General features: G+C 40.5%; 1 protein-coding gene across 5 annotated transcripts in view; it reads left to right on the top strand.

Moving 5' to 3' along the window:
* TENT5A (terminal nucleotidyltransferase 5A) overlaps positions 1-13,899 on the top strand; it is a 36,984-nt gene extending 23,085 nt beyond the window's left edge. The window contains exons 1-3 of one of the 5 annotated variants that reach the window (XM_069487591.1): positions 2,626-2,825; positions 10,440-10,998; positions 12,077-13,899. In XM_069487591.1, the coding sequence (XP_069343692.1) occupies positions 2,788-2,825; positions 10,440-10,998; positions 12,077-12,853 (1,374 nt within the window). In that variant the 5' untranslated portion in view covers positions 2,626-2,787 and the 3' untranslated portion in view covers positions 12,854-13,899. Of the gene's footprint in view, positions 1-2,625; positions 2,826-9,978; positions 10,253-10,280; positions 10,999-12,076 lie in introns of those variants that run through there. The other 4 variants (XM_069487593.1, XM_069487592.1, XM_069487594.1 and 1 more) reach the window with 4 other exon arrangements.
* The last annotated feature ends 10,369 nt before the right edge of the window (positions 13,900-24,268 follow it).

The following is a 24,268-nucleotide window of genomic DNA, read 5'->3' as shown; positions in this document are numbered from 1 at the left end:
TCTGGCTATTTTCGGGATTGGATTTGAGCTATTACCTAAATCCTGACGGATCATGGCTTGTGAGGTTCTGCAAGGGCAGCCTTTTTTTCTTTCTCTCTCTTTTTTTAAAGGAATATCTTATTCTGAAACAACGTAACAGTTAAGAAATATAGGAAACCATAGGGAGTTCAACAGCATTTATGGAATTGGGAGGATGATCTACTGATAATAAGAGCAGTAACACAAAAACAGACTTCAACTGGCAAGAAACAGCAGGTCACTGCCTGCAGGGAATGACCAACTCAGAAATTTGACTGTTTCATGTGTTTGGGTAATGTAATCTAACCCAGATGCTGGACTGACTTATGCTCTAATGATATTATATTTGATATCTTCTACTTAATTCTAATTGAAGTTTAATTTCCTAGTCCAATTAAATATATTAAGACATGTTATGGGTATTTATTAGCCAAAAATGATTTTTAAATCCTCCACAAAGTGGCATCAGCACCAAATGAAAGCAAAGTGGACGGGGACCACAGATGAAAGGAACTGTATGGTTAAATAAGAAGTCACAGCAAGAGACAAAACTGGAGACTCCTGTGTTTGAGAAGACCACAGTGTTCTTCAGTGAGACACCACATTTGTCCACAGGCTTAGGGAGCATAACTTACATTTCAGTTTTATAAAACCAATATTTATGGTCAGTGTTTTCAACTAGGTGTGCAAAAGCTGTTAATTTTAAGTGGAAGAATATGGTGCTATCTCTGTGAGTTTGTGAATGTTGAATGAATCCCCTATATTTCATTTCTGGTATAACTTAACAATGGCCGATAGATGATATGAAATGTCACTGTCAGGGAGACTTTTGTGGGACTGAACTGAATAAAGAAGCAGAATTCCACACAGTGGATGGATGAACACCATGCATCTTAAATTTCTGGCAAACTAAAGAGATTTAAAGTGGATTGCCCATTTGTCCTCATAAGCATATTTGTTTTCAACCACATACTTTGATTTTTCATTTGGGGTATATATAGTCACCATATTTAAATGTCCTAAAACTATATTAAGAGCAAAAGTCTTAATTGAAATGTGCATATATGTGCTTATTATTGCAGAATTTGAGTAAGTGGTAACATAACATCCTCATAAAAGGAAATGGTATGTTTTTTATTTTACATCTCATGTATGACAGCACAATTTGAAATCTAAAATTGATTCGTCTTCATAGCTCACTTGATTAAAAAACAGAATAGTGGCGGAAGCTTCTGAAGTATTCCCAGAAGCACTGAAAGATAAACAAGAGAGAGAAAAGTTAAATCAGCCATAAAAAACCATTAATCATATGTAGTTGGGGCTTCAGAAATGAGTCATCAAATGATCATTGGAAATTTTGAGGATATTTACTAAAACTTTAAAGTTGACTATATTCCAGCTGAAAATGTTATCCTTCTAAGTAAAGGGAGACTGTTTATTGGAGACACACAGAACATATCTAGGCTATTTAATCTAGATTATTTGCTATGTGCTTTTTAGGTAACCATAGTTACCAGACCTAAAGGATTTACAAAAGGTGTCTATTGCAGCGGCTGGTGGCACTAGATTGATTCAACAGCTGTTTAAATGTATTAATGAATAGCAAATGAGAAAGAGAGGATGTCCAATATAGTCTAGGGGAAAAAACGAGGGGAGATATAAGCACATGTGTGAGCACATACTCTAACCTCCCAGTGTGGCTGTGTTGTCCAGAACCGCCCCCCCCCCCCCCCCCCCCCCCCCCCCCCCCCCCCGCCACACACCACACACTGCAGCTCACCGGTAGGGAGGAATTGCGAGGGGTGAGAGGCTCCGGCTATTCACGTTCTAGTGCAGTATAAGGTGCAGTTTGTAAAGCCTCTGGTTAATTTGATCAATACCGGCATTCAAAATCTATAATGCAAGTTCCAGAGTAAATGTTTTGATCAAATTGGTCTTTAATTAAATTTAGAAGACAACTAAAATTTCCATTTTAGTCTAGTAAAAACAAGAAGTTTAATCAAACATCTGGCTGTTAAATATTATGTAGATAAAACATCTAAATAATTAGTTTGTTTTCCAATATTTTAATTTGAATGTCTATCTTTAGACACAAAGTGGATTCAGAATTAGTCATGATAACTCAATTTCTTTGATTTATGAAGAAAGTGTGACTCAAAATAATGACCTATTCAATATGCCAAGAGTAATTACTTTTATGTCAGAGATATTTTTACATCATCTCTGCACTTGGTCTAGTGGTCTAATATATAAAATAAAATACACTGCAATGTACTACTTAAATATAATTAAGATATAGTATTGGAGATAATAAAATTTAAAGTGAAATATAATTACTATTCTTAATATCTCTTAATGATTATGGATTTTATTTTTAAAATAATGAATTAAAAATATGTACACTATTCTGCACTACTCGGAGCATGGAATGGACTCAATTTCTAGTTGTTTCCAGCTCTCAGGAGTATATAATGTGCCTATTTCACGTCTGAGAACTTTGATCTCCTAAACAAGCCCTGTGACGCACAGAACACAGATAATGTTCCAAGACTTGCCAGGAGTAGAAGAACGGAAGACACTATAGAAGTCATAAATGTTTTCAAGAAGCATTTCTTTTTTAACGCACACACAGCAAAACCATCCATACCTCGTCAGTGTGACGGTGTTGAACTACTCCTCACGAAGATCTCACAATAAGTAGACGGAATGAGATGTGGTTGCCAAATTAATACCAGTGAATAATAATAAAAAAAATTCTTTGGAATTTTAATGGAAATCAGGAAGAACTGCTGGGCAAAGAAACTCAGGTACTATGCTGCTTTTTTTCCTTTCTAATATTTTAACAGGACTTTATGCTAAGAAAAATTAAGAATGTCACTTTTATGCTAATCAATTACTCATTTTCATAGGTAATTACAAATTTAAAAACCTGAATGGCAGTTCTTCTATTACAGTTTAGAGATATCTTGTTTATCTAAATTGTGGTACTCAGCCTTCTTAATTATGTGTAAATCCAAACTCTCTTTTAATCCTTAGTACCCCTGCAGGAATTGTGGTTTGTTAGAGACTGATTTCTTCTAGTCAGTAGTTCCCGTGGTTCAAATATCAGTAACTTTTATAACTCTTTTTCTCCTCTACATCTTCTCAACTAACGCCTAATTTACTAGTATCTTAAAGCTTTTCCTTTGTTATAACGTTAAACTTGAATTTCTTTTATCCCATATTGCTAGAATAAATTTCAGTGTTTTAGTGAAACATCCTGGAGAGAGTCTGCAGCAAGTTTCCCAACTCACACTTAGGAATCGCAGGATTTTTAAGATGATCAGATTTCTCTCTTCCCAGAGTCTGGTTTGAACAGTTTTTTTTTTAAAAAGTCTTTAAAAGGTGTTCATCACCGGAGTAGCTTCAAGAAAAACTTGTTTAAATATTATTTGTTGAGTTCGGTTTTTCAAATTTTCTAAGACAATGTTTTGGTTGCTCACCATATTCCACAGGAATTCCTCCCAAACATCAAGATAACATTAATTTTACCATTTAATGTGGTATTTCTTTGTTTGGCAGCAGATAATTGTGAGGTAAGGGAAGGAAGTTAATAAGAAAAGACGAAAAACAAAGTGATGGCAGAAATAACATTTAGAAAAAAATTTCTTCCAAACAGGAAGGTATATGCATCGCTGAATCAATGAACACTTCATTTATATGTATGAGTAAAGACACCTTCTGCAGCTGCCACAAATTCATGTGGCAGTTACACAGTTTCTGAATTTAGTATATAAAAATGGTGCTAACTAAATGGGTATCCACCCTTTCTAAATATCTTTTTGAAATATCAAAAGCTCATATAAAAATTAACTATCTGTGGCTAATAATCAATATACGTACAAGGTAAGAATTGGTTGAAAATATATCAAGATGAGCTGGACATATCCATAGAAGATGGCTTCATTTTTTTTTTTTTGTTTGTTTTTACAAGGTACCCACATTTTGGCCAAATTCCTTTTAGAAAAGAGGAATAATTTATTATATGCCCCCCCTTGGACCCTTCACAAAGCTTTACAAGTTCCACAAGTAAACATCAACACTTTCTCCAGAATAGCTAATATCTTCTAGCACAAATTTACAGAAGGAAATTATCATAGTACCAATATTACAGTTTATTTATTCATATTTGATGGTTTTGGAAAATATACATGCATTTCTAGTTTACATTTTGTCAAATGAATGTATCTTTTGAATATTTTGTTTGTTTGGAGTAAGGAAAACAGTCTGATCCATGAGACTTGCAACACTGATTGAAACGGCAAGCATTTCAGCAAGATGTCAAAACAGGAAGAACTTCTGGCATAATCAGCCATGATAATAGCATAAGACAATACTGGCTGATCTTTCTGATGAACAATTCTATTAAAGGACAATCTATTTAGTTTAAGAGCAATGATGTAAGTCTTTCCAATCAAATTTGTTTCTTGCATATTGAATTTCCCAAACTTATTAATCTGTGACTGTGAATGGAGTTATTTTTATGTGGTCATACACTTCAAATAAATACTTAAAAATAACACCTTAGGAAATTATTCTTACAAGATGCTCAACAGTAGAGTAGTGGTGCTTTATAAGATGTTCACAGGTGAGAATGTAGCCTACACAAAAGACCCTCTGTGTAGCTAGAGGATCCCTTAAAACTTAGCTATTTGTTATGGATCATTTCAATCCACTCACATAGATGTAAGATTAAACAGTATGGTCAGGAGAAAAGGGTGCTGGCCCAAAATAAGGGCAACTGAATCCAACTTTAGCTTTTCCATAACTAGCTGTGTAAACATGGGGAAAATCGCTTAGCCTTTCTTCATCTCTAAAATTAGAACTTCATACTGATCAGAATAGTTGTGAAGATAAAATGAGATAATATAGAAGAAAAAGGGTTCAAAAGTTTAAAACTATAAAAGCTACTCTGTTGATGACTAATACCATACAATAATAAGTTGGACTGTTATTCCCTAACTAACCTAGAAGTTGTATGACTTAGGATACTGCTGGTCTTCCATAGGTCCTGAAGAAACATTTTTTATTTCCCTGAAGGCACACACAGGAAAAAGCATTTCACAAGCACCATTTCCCTGCAAAAACAGGTAATTTAGTTTCCCAAGTGAGTTTTAAATTTTATATGAAGCACTTTGATCAGTTGCTGCTCTACAAACACTAACTGGATAGCAGAGAGATCTCCAATTTACTCTGCCAAGAGGACATCTGTGTGTGCCTGCTTGGAAAAGGATGCCATCCCCCAGTGATTTCAGGATTTACTGGGATTTGCCCTACAAAGGCATCAACTGTATTGGGGCAGAGGGGCAGAGTGCAGAGCGGGGGTGGGGGAGGTGGGAGGTGGGCCGTGTCCTCAAATTCCTCACATTTCCACTGCTTTACCCACACTGCATGGGGCTTTTGCAGGGTCATGTCACTTTTTGTGGAAAGGATCAAAGAGCAGAAGTGGCAGAAGGTGGAAAATCAATAGAGAGGGGAAAGGGCTGCTGTGGAAAGACCAAGAGTGGGAGATGAATACGGGGGAGATTAGCTAGAGCGCTATGAGAGAGGGAAATAGCAGGCTTTACAGTTTTTTGGGCTTTAGTATTTTCTTTTGTTTATGAGCTTTGGGGAATAAATTCATGTTTATTGGCTTCCTGTCTTCTGAAACCATTGTTGAGAAGACAGGAAGCAGACAGAGCAAAAAGGGAAAGGAGGCACCACTGCTCAGTGAACTTGGGGCAGTCTTCAAACTTCCCACTGTGTTTCAGCATGTGTGGTGTTTCTTGCAAGCTCTCCCTAAGGCTGCTAGTTTGTGGAGGTCATTCCTGGCTGGGGGAAGAAGTGCCCGTCAGCTCAGTCAGGTCGTTGCGCATTCTGGCTCTCAGCAGCTGTTTCAAGATAAAACTCCTTGGTCCCCAAAGTTATGTCCAAACCTGAATATCCAGAACTTGGAAAGAAAGGAAGAAAGAAAGAAATAGAATGCAGTTCCAGTTAAAATTCAAGTCTAAAAGAAGTATGAGAAGACAGGGAGCAGGCCAACTCACAGAGGGTAAGGGAATCCCTGAATGTAAGGGACCCACATGTGTGGGTCTAAACCAACACTCCAGTACTTCTCTAAATGACTTCTTGTGTCTAATCTTCCCTATCTGGAAAATGGGAATGTAGTATGTAAAGCTCTGATTTTTGGAAAAAGTTTGAAAGAAATAATATATTAATAGATAAAGTATTGAGCACACTGGCATATAATAATAGACTCATTAATGATAACTACTATTAAGGCCAAAACTGAATATCTTCCTTACTGTGCTAGGTCCAGATTGATTGTTACTATAATTTTTAAATTAAGATCAACTAAGTGTGAATGTTTTTTTCTCAAAAATGTATGTAAAGCTTTCCTTTAAAAATTCCAGAGAAGGGCTCCTTTTGCTCATTCAGAAAGCAGTCCAGAGTTAGACTGTGTGTATTTCAGTTTTGTGGTAGTCTTAACTTTATCAACTTATCGCATTGTTTTGCCAAAAATCTTTTTTTCTCTTTTAAATGGGGAAAAGTAACTTACTTACCAAATTGGTTCATATGCTAAAGCCTGAAAAAAATATAGCAACTCTGCATCTAAATTTAATCAAAGAGTAACTATGTTGAGAAATATCTTGGCTATGAATGTGTTTGGAAAGTACAGAATTTCTCATTTGATAATTATTTTGTTTATTGAGAAGAAATAATACCTACAATTGCAAAATTTGCAAATTCACCTAAAGATGACTATTTTTTTCCAGAATGTAAATATTATTTCAGTTTGAAGGCAGTGAAAAGACAGACAATGAACAGCATATGCTTTTTATTCAGCAATATGTAATGACTGGCCACTATGTATCATGCACATATTAATCCAAAGATTAAATTGCCCCCCAGGGCACTGCCAAAATTAAGATACACCAGATGTCCTAGTGTAGGAAGCAGTAGGGTCTGGATTATGGTTGGGAAGTGGGGAATGCTTTGTTAACGGTTTAAGGAAGTGTCACGACAGAGCTCTGGCAGCTTGGGAGAAGGGGGTGTCTTGCCCCACTGCTGCTGGGATTCTTTTCCCCAGCACAGGGTGTGGCACATAGCAGGCCCTCCATGTCCAGCTTCCTGCTCTGTTTCCACCTCTCAGCTGTGCCCTCCGTTTTCAGGAGAGGCCATGGGAGCAGCTGGGCAGAGAAGAGCAGCCTCTGCTTAGGGAAGGATACATACAGACATAGAGAACTGGGCTGGGGTGGCTGTTGTCAGTGCCGTGCAAAGCATGGCTGGGTCCTTATGCCAGGATCACCCTGGCAGCTTCCTAAAAATGCAGATTCCTTGAGCCTCAAAGAACAAAATCCTGGGTATGCACAGGTGCTCATGAGTTCTGAGACTTCTTTGCTTTATTTTTTTGAGGGATGGTAAAACTGAATCATAAAATAATAGCAGTAGGGCTAAACCCTTGTTTTTTTAAGTGCAGTGTACCTAATATATAATCTACCACTTTGGCCTTGCTTTTAAAAGGTGCAGATTTTGTATCAGCCTTTGAAGGAAACATTTCTAACAGGCTTTTTCTGTTTCCTTTTTTCCCTTATTTTTTTTGTTATTTGTCCCTGTCTGGTCTTCCAACGAGAAGGTATTGGTAAGCTACAGACATACCATCCCTGGCAATAACGACTAAAATCATTGATTTCAAGGGCTGACCCTGCGACTTATTAGTTGTGGAACTTGGGCTAATCTCTTAACTTCTTGAGTTCCTCTGTTTCCAAATCCCTATGAAATGGAATAACTTCTTGAACTGAAGAGTAAATGAGGTATTATGCTAAAGAGCCAAACAGATTATGGCCTGGAAGTGCTTAATGAGTTCCTGAAATCCCCACAAACCTTATTCCAATGCACTACCAATCTCATTCTTTCTCAAACTTTCTCTAATTCTTCTAGTCTCTTGCCTTTGTGGGTAATGCTCTTCTCTTTTTTCCCCAACTGCAGAAGGCACGCCGATTCTTTCAAGATCCAGTACAATGATACCTCTCTTCTGGCTTTCTCTCCCAGTCCCCCACCTTAGTTAGCCCACCACTCTCTCTGCTGGAACATACTTTTCTCGTAACACATATACAATTGAACCATAATTATGTACTTGCTTGCCATGCCCACTAGTCTGTGTGAAACATAGTCATTCTTAAGTCCTCAGCACTCAGCTGTTGCCTGGCACACAATAGATGATCACACTACATATACACACACAGTATACACATGCATATACATATATGTATACAATGCCTGGATAAGACTCCTGCAAGGATGCTCCGAGAGGGGAATAAATGAGTGTGCTTTGAAGGAAGCGATGGGCTTTTGAGAACAGTGTAGGGTCCCTTTCTCCTCCTCCCTCCCGAGTACTTCGGGCGCAGCGATGGGAAAGCCTGGCCTCTGCCACAGGTCCGTGGGGTTTCCCCCTTTGGGGACGCAGCTCCGCAGGGCACCGGCAGGGGGCGGCGTTGTCACACAGCTGGATGCTCCCCGGGTGACACCCCCGCACCCCACCCCGTCACCCCTGAGCAGCGCAGCTTCAGTGACTAGGCCGGGGCTCCGACAGTTCAGAAGAGACGGACTGTTTCTGCTTCCTGGCTAAGCGGCCCGCGTGGCGCAGGGCCCTGGGGAGGGTGTTCAGGTTCCCTGGATTTCTCCCTTCTGACCCCACTTCAGCTTTCCGCAGCCTCTACGTGAAGGTGAAGCTGCTCTCGGTTAGTGTGGAGAGGCTGCCAGCGTCCGGAAGAGACGGCAAGAGAAAGCGGGGAGCTTTCTCGCAAAGGCAGGGGTCCTGGCGCGTGCGCCAGGGAATAAGCCTTGGCTCTGCCGAAGCCACCAAAGCTGAAGGGGAGAAAGTCTTTTTACCCTTTCAACTTGTACTTCTACATCTCGTGGAAACCAAATCATATCCCACTGACATTTCTATTCACTAGAAATGGACACCCGTCAGCGGGCTGCGAGAAACGCGCTCGGCCGCCGCCGCCACTTTGTGAGAGCACACACCGGGGCGCCCAGCCCTTCGCAGTCGCCCTCCTTCCTTTCAGCCGCGGCGAGCTCGCCCGGGGCGCGCACCCCGCGCGGCGCTCGGCCCGCCCCGTCCTCGGCGATTGGCCGCTCGCCCGCGCCTGCCCGGTGACGCGCGCTGGCCCCCGCCGTGCTCCCGGAGCCACTCGCGCGCAGGAGCCGGACGCACGCCCTGGCCCCGTGGCGCCGCCCCCGCGTCTCCTCCGGATCGCCCCGGCTCCCCGGCGCTTCCCGAGATTTCGAGAATCGAAACCCAGTTATCAGCAAGCCCGTCCTGCTCACGCAGGCAGATTGATTTGAGTGGACAAGTGGGCTCACTAGTCCACGCTTGGACCGGTTTATTAACCGAGGAAACGGTCTGGCCAGACAGCGCCACACTGTTTAAAAAGGAGGTCGTGAGAGACCTTTGGAACCGCAACCTTAGGCTCTACTGACGGGCTGTCTCCGCCAGAATTTTGTTTGGGAAGTTTCTGCAGTTGCGTGATTTTAGTCGTGATCTGGTTTTGAGGACCACTTATGACTCCTGGGGCATTTTAAGTGCTCCCCTGAGGAAAAAGAAAAGAGGCGTGGGGGGGCGTGTATAAATTAAATATATGTGTAAACACACAAGCATAAATACGCACGCACGTATCCGCACATACACACAGCCCAGGGCCTCCCACCCCCGCAGCTGTCACCCCCGCAGCGCCCCGCTGGCCCGCTGGTCCGCTGGGCACCCGGCGGGCAGGGATGGGGGGGAAGGGGGCGGCGCCCTATGCAGATGAGGAGGGTGTGGCGAGCGCGCCGCGCCGGGCCCCGGAAGCGCGGAGAACCCCGGTATAAAAAAAGTACTGAAGACATTTCCCCCGCACAACTGCTAAAGCTCCAGAGACGCGAGCGTGTGCGGCGGCAGCGGCGGCGGCAGCGGTAGCCGCCACCTCCGGGACTACCACAGCTGGGGCGGCAGCGGCGCGGGCGGGGGCGAGGGGCGGGAGCCGTGCGCGCAGGCGGCGGGGGTCTGGGAAAGACCGAGTCGCTAGCCGCTGCCGGAGCGCACTCGCAGCTCCTGGAAGTGTTGCCGCCTCGCGGTCTCTCGCTCGCTGCGCTCTTGGAAGGGGCGGCCGCCTCCAGGTGACACAGACGGGACTCTCGCTTGCGCTTTCCAGATGCATCAGAGATACTTTTGGTGCGGGGCTGCTCTGCGGGGCGCGGCGCGCGGCTGGGGATTGTGGGGGCCGGGGAGGGAGAGTCTCTGAGGAACCCCCAGGCCAGGGGGCGACCCGGGAAGGGGGGCGCGCTCTTCCTCCTTACGGGCCCCTGCCCTCCGCCGACGCGCGTCCTCACCGCGCTCTTTCCCCTCTCTTATCTTTTAGGACTGACCAGGGCCAAGTGGCGCTCGACGGGTACTACATGGCGGAGAGCGAAGGGTACTTTGCCATGGCCGAGGACGAGCTGGCCGGAGGCCCTTACATCCCCCTGGGCGGCGACTTTAGCGGCGGCGACTTCAGCGGCGGCGGCAGCTTCGGCGGGCACTGCTTGGAGTATTGCGAAAGCCCCACGGCGCACTGCAACGTGCTGAACTGGGAGCAAGTGCAGCGGCTGGACGGCATCCTGAGCGAGACCATTCCCATCCACGGACGCGGCAACTTCCCCACGCTCGAGCTGCAGCCGAGCCTGATCGTGAAGGTGGTGCGGCGGCGCCTGGCCGAGAAGCGCATCGGCGTCCGGGACGTGCGCCTCAATGGCTCTGCCGCCAGCCACGTCCTGCACCAGGACAGCGGCCTGGGCTACAAGGACCTGGACCTCATCTTCTGCGCCGACCTGCGCGGGGAAGAGGAGTTTCAGACTGTGAAGGACGTCGTGCTGGACTGCCTGTTGGACTTCTTACCCGAAGGGGTGAACAAAGAGAAGATCACACCACTCACGCTCAAGGTAAAGCCACCGGAGACGGACTTGGGTCCTGACCGGCTGGGCCGAGGTGCGGTGGGAGAGGGCAGAGCGGCTTCGGTTCAATGCCACGAATCTGTGGCCATGACGGGCTTGGGCGCGCTTATTTCTTTCATTTTTTTAAATTTTAAAAGAGTAAACTAAGGTGTGTGGACGATGTTGAGTGTTGGAGTGTACTTGATGCTTCCTCCTCTGCCCTCCCTTCTCTTCCTTCTTCTTATGTTTTAACTCTTGGCTTTCCTTGCAGGAGTTTTGTCTAGAGTAGATTCTGATGCTTGGAAGAATGAAATGATGTAAATAATTTTTTGAGTCATTTTATGATCTAGTCTTTAGCAGCCTAAGACAGAACTGAGTCAATGGGTTTTTTTTATCGTACTGGAAAATGTGAATAGGTTTCATAGCTGCATTCAGCTGACTCCGTGTGTTAAAGATCTGGTGGTTCTCCGTGCTGGTTCACGCGTTAAGGGTAGAACGGTACTGCCCCCAGCTCCCACTTTGGTTCAAGATGAGTTTTATATAATTAGTGAAAATTGAGGAGGAAGCTTCCCAAAATATCATAATTTAGTTCATATTTGGTTGTAACTGCAGAATACCCTTGGGGAGACACACAAGATACTGATAACATTGATTGCCTCAGGGGGAGGGGAGCTGGGTGGCTGGGGACAAGGGTGAGAGGCAGACTAACTTATGGCTGAATGCCGTTCTGTGTCTTTTGAATAGTGTGTGGAGACTGTGTGAATATTGTGCCTATTAGACCATTTAAAAAAAATAACATTTAAAAAGTCAGACATGACAACAGAACCTCTTAGTACTGTGCTACGTCTGCCAAAAGCCTCAAACTATTACCTCTACTCTCTCTCCCAGACAGTAAAACTACTCGTTAAATGTGTTTTTTTTTTTTTTTTCTGTTTTCAGCAGACTGTTTAAGCCTGTAGGTAGTGTTTTGCTGTTGACAAAACAGAAGGGAAAGAGCAAAATAATTCTCAGCTGTGAAGAGGATGTATTTATTTCTCTATTATTGTTTTCTGGTTTTGCTCATCTTGTTTTATCTTTTGAATCGTAGGAAGCTTATGTGCAGAAAATGGTTAAAGTGTGCAATGACTCTGACCGATGGAGTCTTATATCCCTATCAAACAACAGTGGCAAAAATGTGGAACTGAAATTTGTGGATTCCCTCCGGAGGCAGTTTGAATTCAGTGTAGATTCTTTTCAAATCAAATTAGACTCTCTTCTTCTCTTTTACGAATGTTCAGAGAACCCAATGACTGAAACATTTCACCCCACAATAATCGGTGAGAGCGTCTATGGCGATTTCCAGGAAGCCTTTGAGCACCTTTGTAACAAGATCATTGCCACCAGGAACCCAGAGGAAATCAGAGGGGGAGGCCTGCTTAAGTACTGCAACCTCTTAGTGAGGGGCTTTAGGCCTGCCTCCGATGAAATCAAGACCCTTCAGAGGTACATGTGTTCCAGGTTTTTCATCGACTTCTCAGACATTGGAGAGCAGCAGAGAAAACTGGAGTCCTATTTGCAGAACCACTTTGTGGGATTGGAAGACCGCAAGTATGACTATCTCATGACCCTTCATGGAGTGGTGAATGAGAGTACGGTTTGCCTGATGGGACATGAAAGAAGACAGACTTTAAACCTTATCACCATGCTGGCTATCCGGGTGCTAGCTGACCAAAATGTCATTCCTAATGTGGCTAATGTCACTTGTTATTACCAGCCGGCCCCTTATGTAGCAGATGCCAACTTCAGCAATTACTACATTGCACAGGTTCAGCCAGTATTCACATGCCAGCAACAGACCTATTCTACTTGGCTACCCTGCAATTAAGAATCATTCAAAAATGTCCCATGGGGAAGCCATTTCAGACAAGATAGGAAAGAAAAAAAAAAAAAGACAAAAAGGAAAAAAAAAGAAAGTGACCCAGCCCTGATTAGGGATGTGTTTTGTGCAATGATGATATGCTCCTGGTTTTAAGCTTGGCAAAGCTTGTGGATCTTTTAATAGGTATGGGAGCATGATGTTGAAAGGTTCCCCTTCCCTAGACCTCCCCTTATTCTCCTACTCAATTGGATTCTATCCTGGAAAAGAAGAGACCTGTCATTAAAAGCAACCAGTTTCTCCTAAGATAAGGGAAAAAAATGCTTGATGACAATATGGGTTTGCAGTATCTGCTCCCATAGCTTTGCCATAGGGAAAAAAAAAAGTGGAAAGTTTCTTTTAAGATGGAATTCATAAAAGGGAAAAATATAGAGGAAGAAAGCTCTCCCCCCAATTTGTTTATCAGTTTAGAAGTTCAGATAGTAACAATACAGGAAGTATGGGAACTCCAACATTGGAATTACTATCTGAGGCTTGTAGCAAGTGCTTTCTGCGGAATGATCCTGTTGTGCTGACAGAAACGGCTTGCTCCGAATGAACAGTAGTAGGTTGGTGCAGTTCTCATAACAAACAGCAGAACTTATGATGACACAATCCATTAATTCCAGCTGCGTGCATAGCTCACATTTTTAAAATGTGAAAATGCAAGCAAATACAGCTGTAGCAAAGAAAGTATGCTCAAGGACCAAAGATTTAACAGACAAAAATACCCAAGTAGAAGAGGTATAGTAGAATATACAAAGAGTTACTATATTTGTTACACACCAATATACATCAAAGTGCCTGTTGCCTTCTGAAAATTTAAAGTGGCAAAATTATTTTATGGTTTAATGATTATTTTATCAGGGACTGACTCGAAGAAAATAAAACTACACATAAGCTTGTGAATGGTGGAGAAAATGCCCTATTTTTTTCTTGGCAAATACTTGTATAAAGTCAACATTGTTGGTGTTATATTATCATAGGTACATGTGTATGTGTGTGTGTATTATGTGTATATGTATACATAATGATATGTATGTATACACACAGTACATTGACTATGATCTAGAATAATATATCAAATAAGAAATGTTTAAATACTGTGTGCTTTTATGTTTTCGACAGGATGACATGAGACGTGGGCATATTGCAATGATGAATTAAAATCTACATCTAAAAATATTAAAGCAACTGAAGGAGGGAAACAAGTAATATATTTTATAGGAAGAGCAGAAGTTCTACAGTTTTAGTGAGTTTTTTTTTTTTTCTCCTTTTTTTTGTGAGCCATAGAATTCTACAAATGGGAGAATATTTGTTTGGCATAGCAATCTTTTTTACACTGAACTGCCATTTTGACAGTTTGAACCCATTTTTTTTTTTTATTAATTGCATGCCTCCGTGATGTTTAATCTAGTGGATCATGGGTCAGTGATAGGCTACTTAAATCCCTGACTGCGAAAAAGAATTTCTGGTGATCAGAACACTACGTATTAATATTTAAATGAATTTTTTAGTGAATGCATTCTGCATTTCTGGACCACTAGAATTTAGTAAATGTGAAATGACCCTTTTAAAAGAATATTTGCACAATTGCTTAAAATTTATATATGAGATATATATTATATATAACATTTTATAAATTCATGTCGATATGAAACATCTTTCATCTGGTTGTCACACTGCATTTAAATATTTAGTACTGTACTTTAAGTTAAATCACTTTGCATTAAATCAAATCCAACTTTATTTTCTCTTTTACAAGATACTAGTTACACTTTTGTGAAATGAACTAGCATTGCTATTTCAGTTCAATGACAGCTAATCCTAAAAGCACCCCTTCTCCCAGCCATTAGTTCCTCTAGACACTGATCTCTGAAAATGCATTTGTTAAAAACAAAACTAACATGTAAAAACCTTTACTTTGTGTTGTAAAACAACCACATAATCCCCACCAATCCTAGTGGCTGACTGCTTGCTAATATAATTCCTCTAAAGGCCCAATCAAGACTTTTGTCATCAGTTAAAGAGGGAATGGGGAAGAAAACAGTATCCTTCTATTGGCAGTGTAATTTGTTTGTTTGTTTGTTTGTTTGGGGATCCCTCATATGCTTTGTGCTAGGTTAATCCAGGTTAATCTGTCTGGACTATCTTTTGTGCATCTTTCTTTGAAGCCTTAATGGGAACCTGATGGGTTTGCTGTAGCGGTTTCCCTGTGAATTCTGTGAGAGCTGTAATGGTCCCTGCACTGCCACTCAGTTTTCTAGGGAACTCTTCCTACTCCCACCTTGGCTCAGTCTCCCTCATTCCAGCCCTGGGTTTGAACAATTAATTGCAAATTCCCAGGAAATGTTATTTGGTTTGCAGATTAAGCCTGGCACTCACCTGTCAGAAACCAGGGCTCCCCCTGCTTAGCTGTTCGGAAGTTTTCTAACACAAAACAGAAAACCCGGGAGTGCTTGCTGGGGAACACAGGAGCAGCTGGTGATCTGTTTTTTTCTCACTCTAACTCTTGACAAATGAGTCGTCTACTATTTTAAAGAGTCTGGAGGTCTCTGGCTCTGCCATAGCAACAACCTGCTGTTAATTTATGACACATGTTTTTGTTTGGAGGGGCCTTATTTGAAAATACACTTTTCATTTATTTTCTCAAATATTTATATTCTTTTCTTGCTTCAGGGTTGGTAGCTTAGTTGGAAGTGCCAGCACCTGGCACGTATTCATATAGAACAGGCTATACTCGAGGCAACCTTCAGCATTTACTTTAAGACTTACATAATTTATTTCTATTTTGTATGTACTATAGTCTTGTGCGTATGTAGTTGAACACACAGTGAAATATGTCTCTCTTTGTGGATGTGTGGCCTAAAAATTTGAATGTCTGATGAGAGAGAGCCATGTGTATAGGTCAGAGAAAAGAACAGCTCTCAACTCCCAATTAGTGCCTGTGATTTGTTTGCTTTTGTGTTTATCCGGCCTAGTGTGCTGTTACTTTAAAAAGGAAGAAATTTTATCTTCTGGAGGCTCTTCTCACCTGTCCAGTCTGGCATGTCAGAAAACACAGCCTGTGACAATGCCCTTATGAACAGTTTACTTCATTTCCAGTAAATCCAGCTGCCTCAAGAACTCCTATACCAAGATGGACTTTTCCCTTCCAGAAATGGGATCAAATATCTGCTCACTTTGGTATTGGGTGGACTATGTTCCAAAAATTCGAGGATGGAAGAATATCTGTAATCCAAGCCAAGGAATGAAATGAAATGAAAAGTGAATATACTATTTTTACCACCCTTTTCTGTTTGCTTATTGTCAGTTGCTTTACTGTGCATAAAGTTGTTTTCAATGCAGTGCTTGTTAAATAAATATTGTGAACTATTTTGTAAATGAAATGTATTATGTTGAAAGCTGTCAGCAGTTCAAAATTAAGCTTTTTTGTTGTTGAAGGTGAAGTGTGTAGATGAAACCAAAAAGCCAAAAAAAAAAAAAAGTAATTTCATATATAGCACTTCTTGAATATAATCTTTCTTTAAAATTTCATTTAGCATAGCCTTTTCAGTGCTAAGAAAGACTCTATATGTAGTATTTTGTTATAATAATGGCTTTTTAACAAAGTAAATGGTAAAGTACAGTCAGAAGATGTCAAGTTAACTTGGGAGACTTGCTGCAAAGCCTTGCAGAGTGGAGGAGGCTCTGCCCCACTGGCTGTCTCTCCCTCCAACCTCTACAACCATTGCCTGCTCTGAGGCGTCCTGTTGCAGCAAGCTGCACCTTGGGTCACTCTTGAAATATTTTGACTACAGACTGTGTCACAGGCAGAAAAGGAGTTGATGGAAAATGTACTCTTAAAAGCTGACATGTTTGAATCAGTGCCAGAGGGAACAGATTGTGAATTTTGTTTACAGCATCCAATATTTGGATTTTCTTTTGTGTAAATAAAAAGAAGTTATTTTTTTCTATTGATTTGTGTTTGCTGTCTAGGGTGTCTGTACTGGCTAATGACCATGTCCTCTGAATCCCAACCAGTGGCCGTTAGAAAAGACAAGGCAGTATGTGGAAGAAGACCAACCTTCAGCAACTTTCTGATTAGAGCACAACAAATGAAAACATGCAGCTTTCAGCCAGCCTATCTCTGACTGGCTCAATTAGCGCCAAAAGAATCTAGCTGATAGATGCCAAAATTTTTTGTGTAGGCATTAACTTAGCAGTGTTAAGTAACCCGGAAGTGAGAGCTGTTTTCCAGTATCAGTAGAAACTCATGGCTCTGGACTGCAGGGCTCTAGCAGCCCTGAGTGGTCTTGGTCTTCCTGAGTAGCCTGAGGGCTGTGATTCTGTCATCAATGGTTATATAGATTGTGTCTGAGGCTCTGTAGTGTTATTTAGAGCATCTAAATTGGAGTGAGGGGAATAAGTATTGGTAGCCAGGAGTTGGAAGGGGAAGTGTAGAGAGGAGGAAGAGCAATCACATGGTCTTATATATTGTACTCCGCGTGTGTATGTGTCTGTGAGGTGCAAGGAAGTCGCCCTTTTGGTTAGCATTTAATGTAACTTCACTTATTCAGATTGCTAGGGGCCATATGTTTATTTATTGATTATTTTTCTTTGTGTAAGTTTGGTGACTTTCTCAGTGTGAGTAGAATGAAAGTTTGGTAAGCCTAGGCTACCATAGGAGATACTTGTGGTTTTAAAAACCATTTAAAGTTGGATAGAATGCATGGTTGACACTGAGTCTATGACCGAGCCACTCCTGGCATTAAAAGCCAACTTCCTCACATACACAAAACATCATAAAAGTACAAGGTGGTTTTTGGTTTGATAATGGTATTTGTGTGTCATTCTGTTCTTCCTTTGTTGCAACCTCTTCATTCTACAACTAGTTCCTCTGATGTCTGTGATCATCACATAATTATTTTTAAACAAAGTTTGAAGAAGGATGGTATATATTAATCTCCTCTTAGATTTAGGTACACCCAGCCATTTGTAATCGAATTACCAGGCTGCACCTAGTTGTTCTTTTCCTTAGGAAGCTCATTCTCTAAGCATTCAACTCTTTTAATAAGAAAAAGAAAAGACAAAATATTAATACCTAAAAAGGAAAAACAAAGGAAATTTAAAATGATAGTCTTTATAAAGTGGAATAAAGATTGTGAAAATCATCAATTCCAAAATTAAACCATAATTTCCTCCATAGAACCAAGTTTGAGATTAATGGCATGAATACGGTATCCTTAAGTCTACATCCAGGTAAAAGAGGGGAAGGAGACATGATTTTAAAAAGACAGTGGCTTTCACCTAGTAGGGACCAGGTCTTGGTTTCTAATGCCATTCTCCAATGAAAGGAACCAGGGCTCCTTGGAGAAGTGGCTGAATCTGGGGCTGGAGAAGGAAATACCAAGAGAAAATCCAAGAGAAACCTGAAGCATCTGCAGTTTTAGAAAGCAAGGATGTGATAAGAAAAAAAAAGATAAAAACCACAATGTTGGGCATGGGGAAACATTTCGAAGGGTCACAGGAGCCAACTGAAAGCGCTTCAATGGCAAAGCTGGAACAATCTGAGCAACAAAATAAATAGTACTGGATTATAACCCGAAGTATAAAATATCCATACATCACAGTGATATAAATAAATTGGGGCAAAGACACAAATTTCCTGTGGAGAATTCCAAATAATCTGTGTAGATACTGCCCCCTCAAGGAGATGGAGGTTAACTCCCCACCTCTTAAGCGTGGGCTGTGCAGAGTGACTTCCTTCCAAAGAGTACTGAACGGAAAAAGAGAGAAAAAGAGTAATGTACCACTGAAAAAACCTGACAAACGCTACCTTAGCCAGGTGATCAAGGTCAACATCAGTAGTGACGAGTCATGATGATAGTAACCCTTGTTATGATGTGATGAGAACAGCACTTCACCTCTGTGAGGGGGTCTTCCTCCCCATAGCCCATAATGCCCATCGAATTATGAGAAAAGAATCAGAAAAACCTAAATTGAGGGAAGTTCTATAAAATACACTAGACCAGTATTCCTTAAATAATCGAAACAAGGAAAGTTTGAACATTACCATTGCCAAGAGAAGCCTAAGCAGACATGACAAATAAATATGATGTGATATTCTGGATGGGATCCTGCAACAGAAAAGAGCTTTAGATAAAACCTAAGGAAATCTGAGTAAAGTGTTACTGAAATAGTAATGTTTCGATATTGGTTCGTTAATTGTGACAAATGTACCATACTAATGTAGGACGTCAACAATAGGAGAAACTGGGTGTGGGAATATAGGAACTCTATATGATCTTCACAATTTTTCTCTAAATCTAAAACTATTCTCAAATAAAAAGTTTACTAAAAAATGAAGACTTTGTGACCCCTGCTATTTCTAGGGAATGATTTCATTTGTAAAAATAATGGTGAATTTTATTTTTTAATGTCTCTGTACTTAAAGTTTTAGGAAATCATATGAAGCGGTGAAAGTAGGCCGGGCGCGGTGGCTCACGCCTGTAATCCTAGCACTCTGGGAGGCCGAGGTGGGCGGATCGTTTGAGCTCAGGAGTTCGAGACCAGCCTGAGCAAGAGCGAGACCCCACCTCTACTAAAAATAGAAAGAAATTATATGGACAGCTAAAAATATATATAGAAAAAATTAGCCGGGCATGGTGGCACATGCCTGTAGTCCCAGCTACTCGGGAGGCTGAGACAGGAGGATCGCTTGAGCTCAGGAGTTTGAGGTTGCTGTGAGCTAGGCTGACGCCACGGCACTCACTCTAGCCTGGGCAACAGAGTGAGACTCTGTCTCAAAAAAAAAAAAAAAAAAAAGAAAGTAAAATGATGTGTTTTACCTAAAAGTTCTAGAGAAGCTTTACCTACAATTTTTAGGGAAAAGGAAGGGGGTTGATGAGAGCTGAGTTCTACAGGCAATGTTTTCCTGTAGAATAGTAGGGGGAATTAATAGTGTCTTGGAGTTCTAAGGAAAGAAAATACTAAAAAAATGTAACTACAAACTGTTATGTAGATAGTTATAAACACAGGACACTAAAATGAGCCAGAGCCTAAAATTTCATAGCCCAAATATACCAAAAAAACCACCCACAAACCTGAACAATTGGGAATTCGTTGCAAGGGAGAAAATGAGATAGTTTTTTAAATACTAAGGGAATCTCATATTTAATGGCGTATTGGAGTGAATTATTACTTATTGTGAAAAACCACTTCCATAATTTATTGCTTACCTAAGCTTATCTTTTCACATATCAGGCTTTCTTAAAGTGGAGGGACACCTGTACTTAAATTTACTTTCCCAACTCAATTATTGGCATTCAAAATTGTTAAAAATGTAGTCTTAAAAGTAGATACCCTTAGTAATTTTTAAAACCAATAATTCCGGCTCAGCAATTTATGAAGTTATGATAAGGCCTGTGCTTTCTTGCATAGGGACATGGAGCACCCTGAACTCCAGGAATTTATGAGTATTGGGGCTAAGTTATTTCTAATCTCAATTATGGAAAGTTCCCTTCAGGATCTCCTTCAGAAACTATTGATTTTCCAGCACAGTGTGTACTTATCAGTAATGCCAAGATTTTGTGGCATCATCTGGCCATGTCATTAGAAAACAGCTGAAACCCTATTCTTTTTTTTTTTTTTTTTTTTTTTTTAACAAAATTCAACATAGTAGACTTCACTAGCTACTGTGGATAATTCCATTCTATGTATTAATCCAGAATTACATATGCTTTGGTGTTTCTTCCTCTATATTTCTTCGAAGAAGTTAAAAAGGATCATGGCTTATATGTTCTTCATTTCAATAGGGAATAGTTAAAAACTATTAAAATAGTTTAATAGAATTTTGAGAAAAGGAGAGAAACAAATTCAATCAGTTTCAAGTCCTAAAGGCTGAATTAGGGTTGCCAGATTTAGTAAATAAAAATACAATATGTCCTGTATTTAATCTAAATTTGATTTCAGATAACAGTGATAATTGAAAAGTGTGTGTCTCATGCAATATTGGAATGTACTTAATAATAAAAACTTGTCTGTATATCTGAAATTCAAATTTAACTGGGAGTTCTATATTTTATCACCAAATCTTAAAATCTATTTAGGCTCACAAAATAAGGTTCAAAAAGTTTCCTACAGTTTGAGCAAAGAACACTTTATTTTTTTATTTTATTTTATTTTACTTGAGTAAAGAACACTTTATAATTTGCTATTACCTAACCTTTAGGTACCATTAAGTACTACATTGACAGTGTACCCATAGCAGCATACTTGAAATTTGCTAAGAGAATGGATCTTAAGTATTCTCACCATGCGCGCATACAAAAAGGTAACTATGTGAGGTGGTGGATAGGTTCATTAGCCTGATTGTGGTAATCATTTCACAATGTGTACATATCTCAGAATATCACAGTGCATTCCTTGAATATATGCAATTTTTATTATATATCAATAAAGCTAGGGGAAAAAAAGGAAAAATGAAAGGCTTGGTCCATTGCCCTTTAGAAAGCTAGGTTCCACTTGCATGTAGGACTTACTTGCTGAAATTAATTTACCCCAGCTACCCTGGGGTTGATTATTCAGGAGGCTTAGCTCTGCATGGGGCATCATAAAGAAACCTGTGAAATAATGGGAAATCAGGATAAGGGTAATAGCCCTTGAAATGTGCTTTCTTGGGAGCTTACAGAGGGTAGAGCTCCCTACAGGTAGTCCCCATATAGACAGGCACTGGCTATTTTCTTGTTTCGCAGCAAAGTATAAGGGTAGATGTTTCGCTGAGGAAAGCAATAACTTTCCCTGAGCTTCTGGACATTTGCATTCTCTGTTCAAAGCTGCTGTAAAAATCTTTAGGACTTCACTAGAGTACACCTTGAAATTTCATTGCCCTGTTTGTGGCAGCACATTAAAATTCCCTTGAATGTTTCTTATGTAATCACTTCTGGTTAACTGGCATCTTGAAGTTAGTGCAATTCGGTCTTTGTTGCCTTTTCCATAGCTGTGAAAGTCTCTTTCTCAGATGTTTCAAATGCACCATGCACCCCAGACCTTATCCCCCCATCCCAATTTGTGTAAAACCAGTTGTGTTGCCATTCTGTGTATTTATTTAGTTAGGGCAAAGATCTTAACTGAAGAGGATTTATAACTATCATTATGTATGTACTTCATGGTAGGAGAAATCCATAGTCTTCACCACCATCAAAACATTTAATGAATACTTAATTTCTCATGCCCTTGCCTTGATACTATGTGAAATTTTTCAAAGAGTTACACAAAACAGGCTCCTTTTCACTAGCAGCTTTAATTGAAAAGTGACACAGGTATTTGGACAAATATAACATAAAACAAAAGTGAAATTAAGAAATTGGCCAACACACCACTTTACGGCGGAGGCTGGTTGTTCCAGTTCCTTGGAAAGCTCTTCCTCCAGATTTTTGCATCTCTTGATCTTTCACTTTATTATTATTGTTGTTGTTATTTATTGCTGTTGAAATGTTACTTTCTTAGAGAGATTTTTTTTTTGCTGTTCCTCCTACTTAAAATATAGTTTTCTCCAACAATTTTACCAAATTACTCTCTAAGTCTGTACCCTGATGTTTAAATATATGCTACCATAACACTTGTCTCTACCTGCAATTGTATTATAAATTGATTTCTTTGTTTATGGTTTGTTTGTCACCATAGAATGAAATTCCATAAAGGCAACAACTTTATCTTACTTGTTACTATATTCTTAGTGTTTGAAATAATGCTTGCTACATAGGAGGTACTTGTTAAGTTTTGGTGAGTCAATGAATGAATGAATCCCATTTCATTCAAGATGAAAGATGAAATGAAATATCTAATCGGGAAAATGTTAACGAAGATGTTAAAATGGGGAACAGTAATGAAGAACACTAAGAGAAGCATCTCAGAGATTGCCAGCTCATTGAAAAAGCACACAAGGAGAACCCAGGTGGAGAAATTCCAGTTTTGAATAAAGTTAGGAGCACTGAATAACAGGAAAGAGATGTTCTCAGTGCAGATGTTTAGAGCGGGAGTATTTGAATGAAAGAACTGCTGCTGCTTCTCAGTTCCTGGGCTTGAGGAGTTGAGAACAGTGGGTCAGCTTGTGCTGACAGCATTTGTTGTGGCAAGGACAAAAGTAGCAGAAGGCACCTCTGCTAGCACCTATGGGTCTATTCTCTTTCTTGCAAACCAAACCTCGCAGTCCATTAAATTGAGGACTGCAGTTGTCCTGGGTAGTGACTACACTCTTTTTTATCATCTGCTACATCTCTCAGAACTAGGGAATCCCTGAGAGAAATTTTCAAAACAAAAAGCACAAAGACTAAGGTCTGTTGTATTTGTTGTCATATTTAAGGTCTGTTTGTCATATTTTGTCATACTTCAGGACAAAGCACAAAGATTAAGTTCTGTCATATTGTCCTTAAAGGGCTGATGGACACACTTCCCTTTGTAAAGAGTGACAATCAGTATGTCTACTGGCATCCTTTGCTGGTCAAGCTTCATGGAACAGTCTAGCCCTGAGCATTATACCTGTTGTGACCACTTGTTGATTTTTCAGGAGTGTTCTGATTTCAGAATGTTGCCCTGTTGCTAGACCTTGTGCCTGCAATATCATTGCATATGGTCACAATAAGATTTCTGCTTTTAGGTGCCATTTTATACTTACTGAATAAGTTAGACATTTGATGCAATAAGGATGCTGGACTTCATAGATACAGCAAAATCTACAGAAAATCGTTTACAAATTAAAACTTTAATTAACACTACTTGTCTATATTAAACCAGTGTGAATTCTCTGACTCTTATCCAAAGTCCCAACCTGCTTAACCCATGGTGACTCTCATGAGAGGGAAGCTGGGAGGGAGGTGGATCAAGTCTTGGTATGACACATTTCATAAAAAGTACTGAGCCTTTCTTATATGGTTCTCATTATCAAGAAGGTAGATATGGGGCTTCTAAATAAACTTAAGATTTCAAGAGCCACTTGAGGAAAACCACAAAAGAGGAGGCTGTAAAGAGATATCTATTTTTCATTTCCAAAAATGGACTACTCTCTATATTACTTTTACTGGGATATGTGGATATTGGGATTCTGACTCCATGAGAAGTTCATTTTGTAAATTTGTAAATTTTTTTTCCTGCACTGTGTGATTTTTCCAGGCCACCTCGAGCAAGGTGACTTTTGTTGAGTTCTTATCTGGGCCAGTGTGCTTAGCACTTTACATACACCACCTTCTGGAATCACCAAACATAGCAGCACAGGCCATTATTTTCCCCACTTGACTGAATGGCAAACGGAGTCTAAGAGGGATGAGGTTGAACTTATTCATCGAGAAAGGAGAAGAGGAAGGATTCTAGAGTAAGTCTTGAGCTTCACAGTTTTGCTCTATTCTC

Source organism: Eulemur rufifrons, chromosome 15 (assembly GCF_041146395.1).
Source record: "Eulemur rufifrons isolate Redbay chromosome 15, OSU_ERuf_1, whole genome shotgun sequence".
In the NCBI taxonomy this organism is placed as follows: Eukaryota; Metazoa; Chordata; class Mammalia; order Primates; family Lemuridae; genus Eulemur; species Eulemur rufifrons.
The sequence above is the reverse complement of the archived record's forward strand: the minus strand, read 5'-3'. Positions and strand labels throughout refer to the sequence as shown.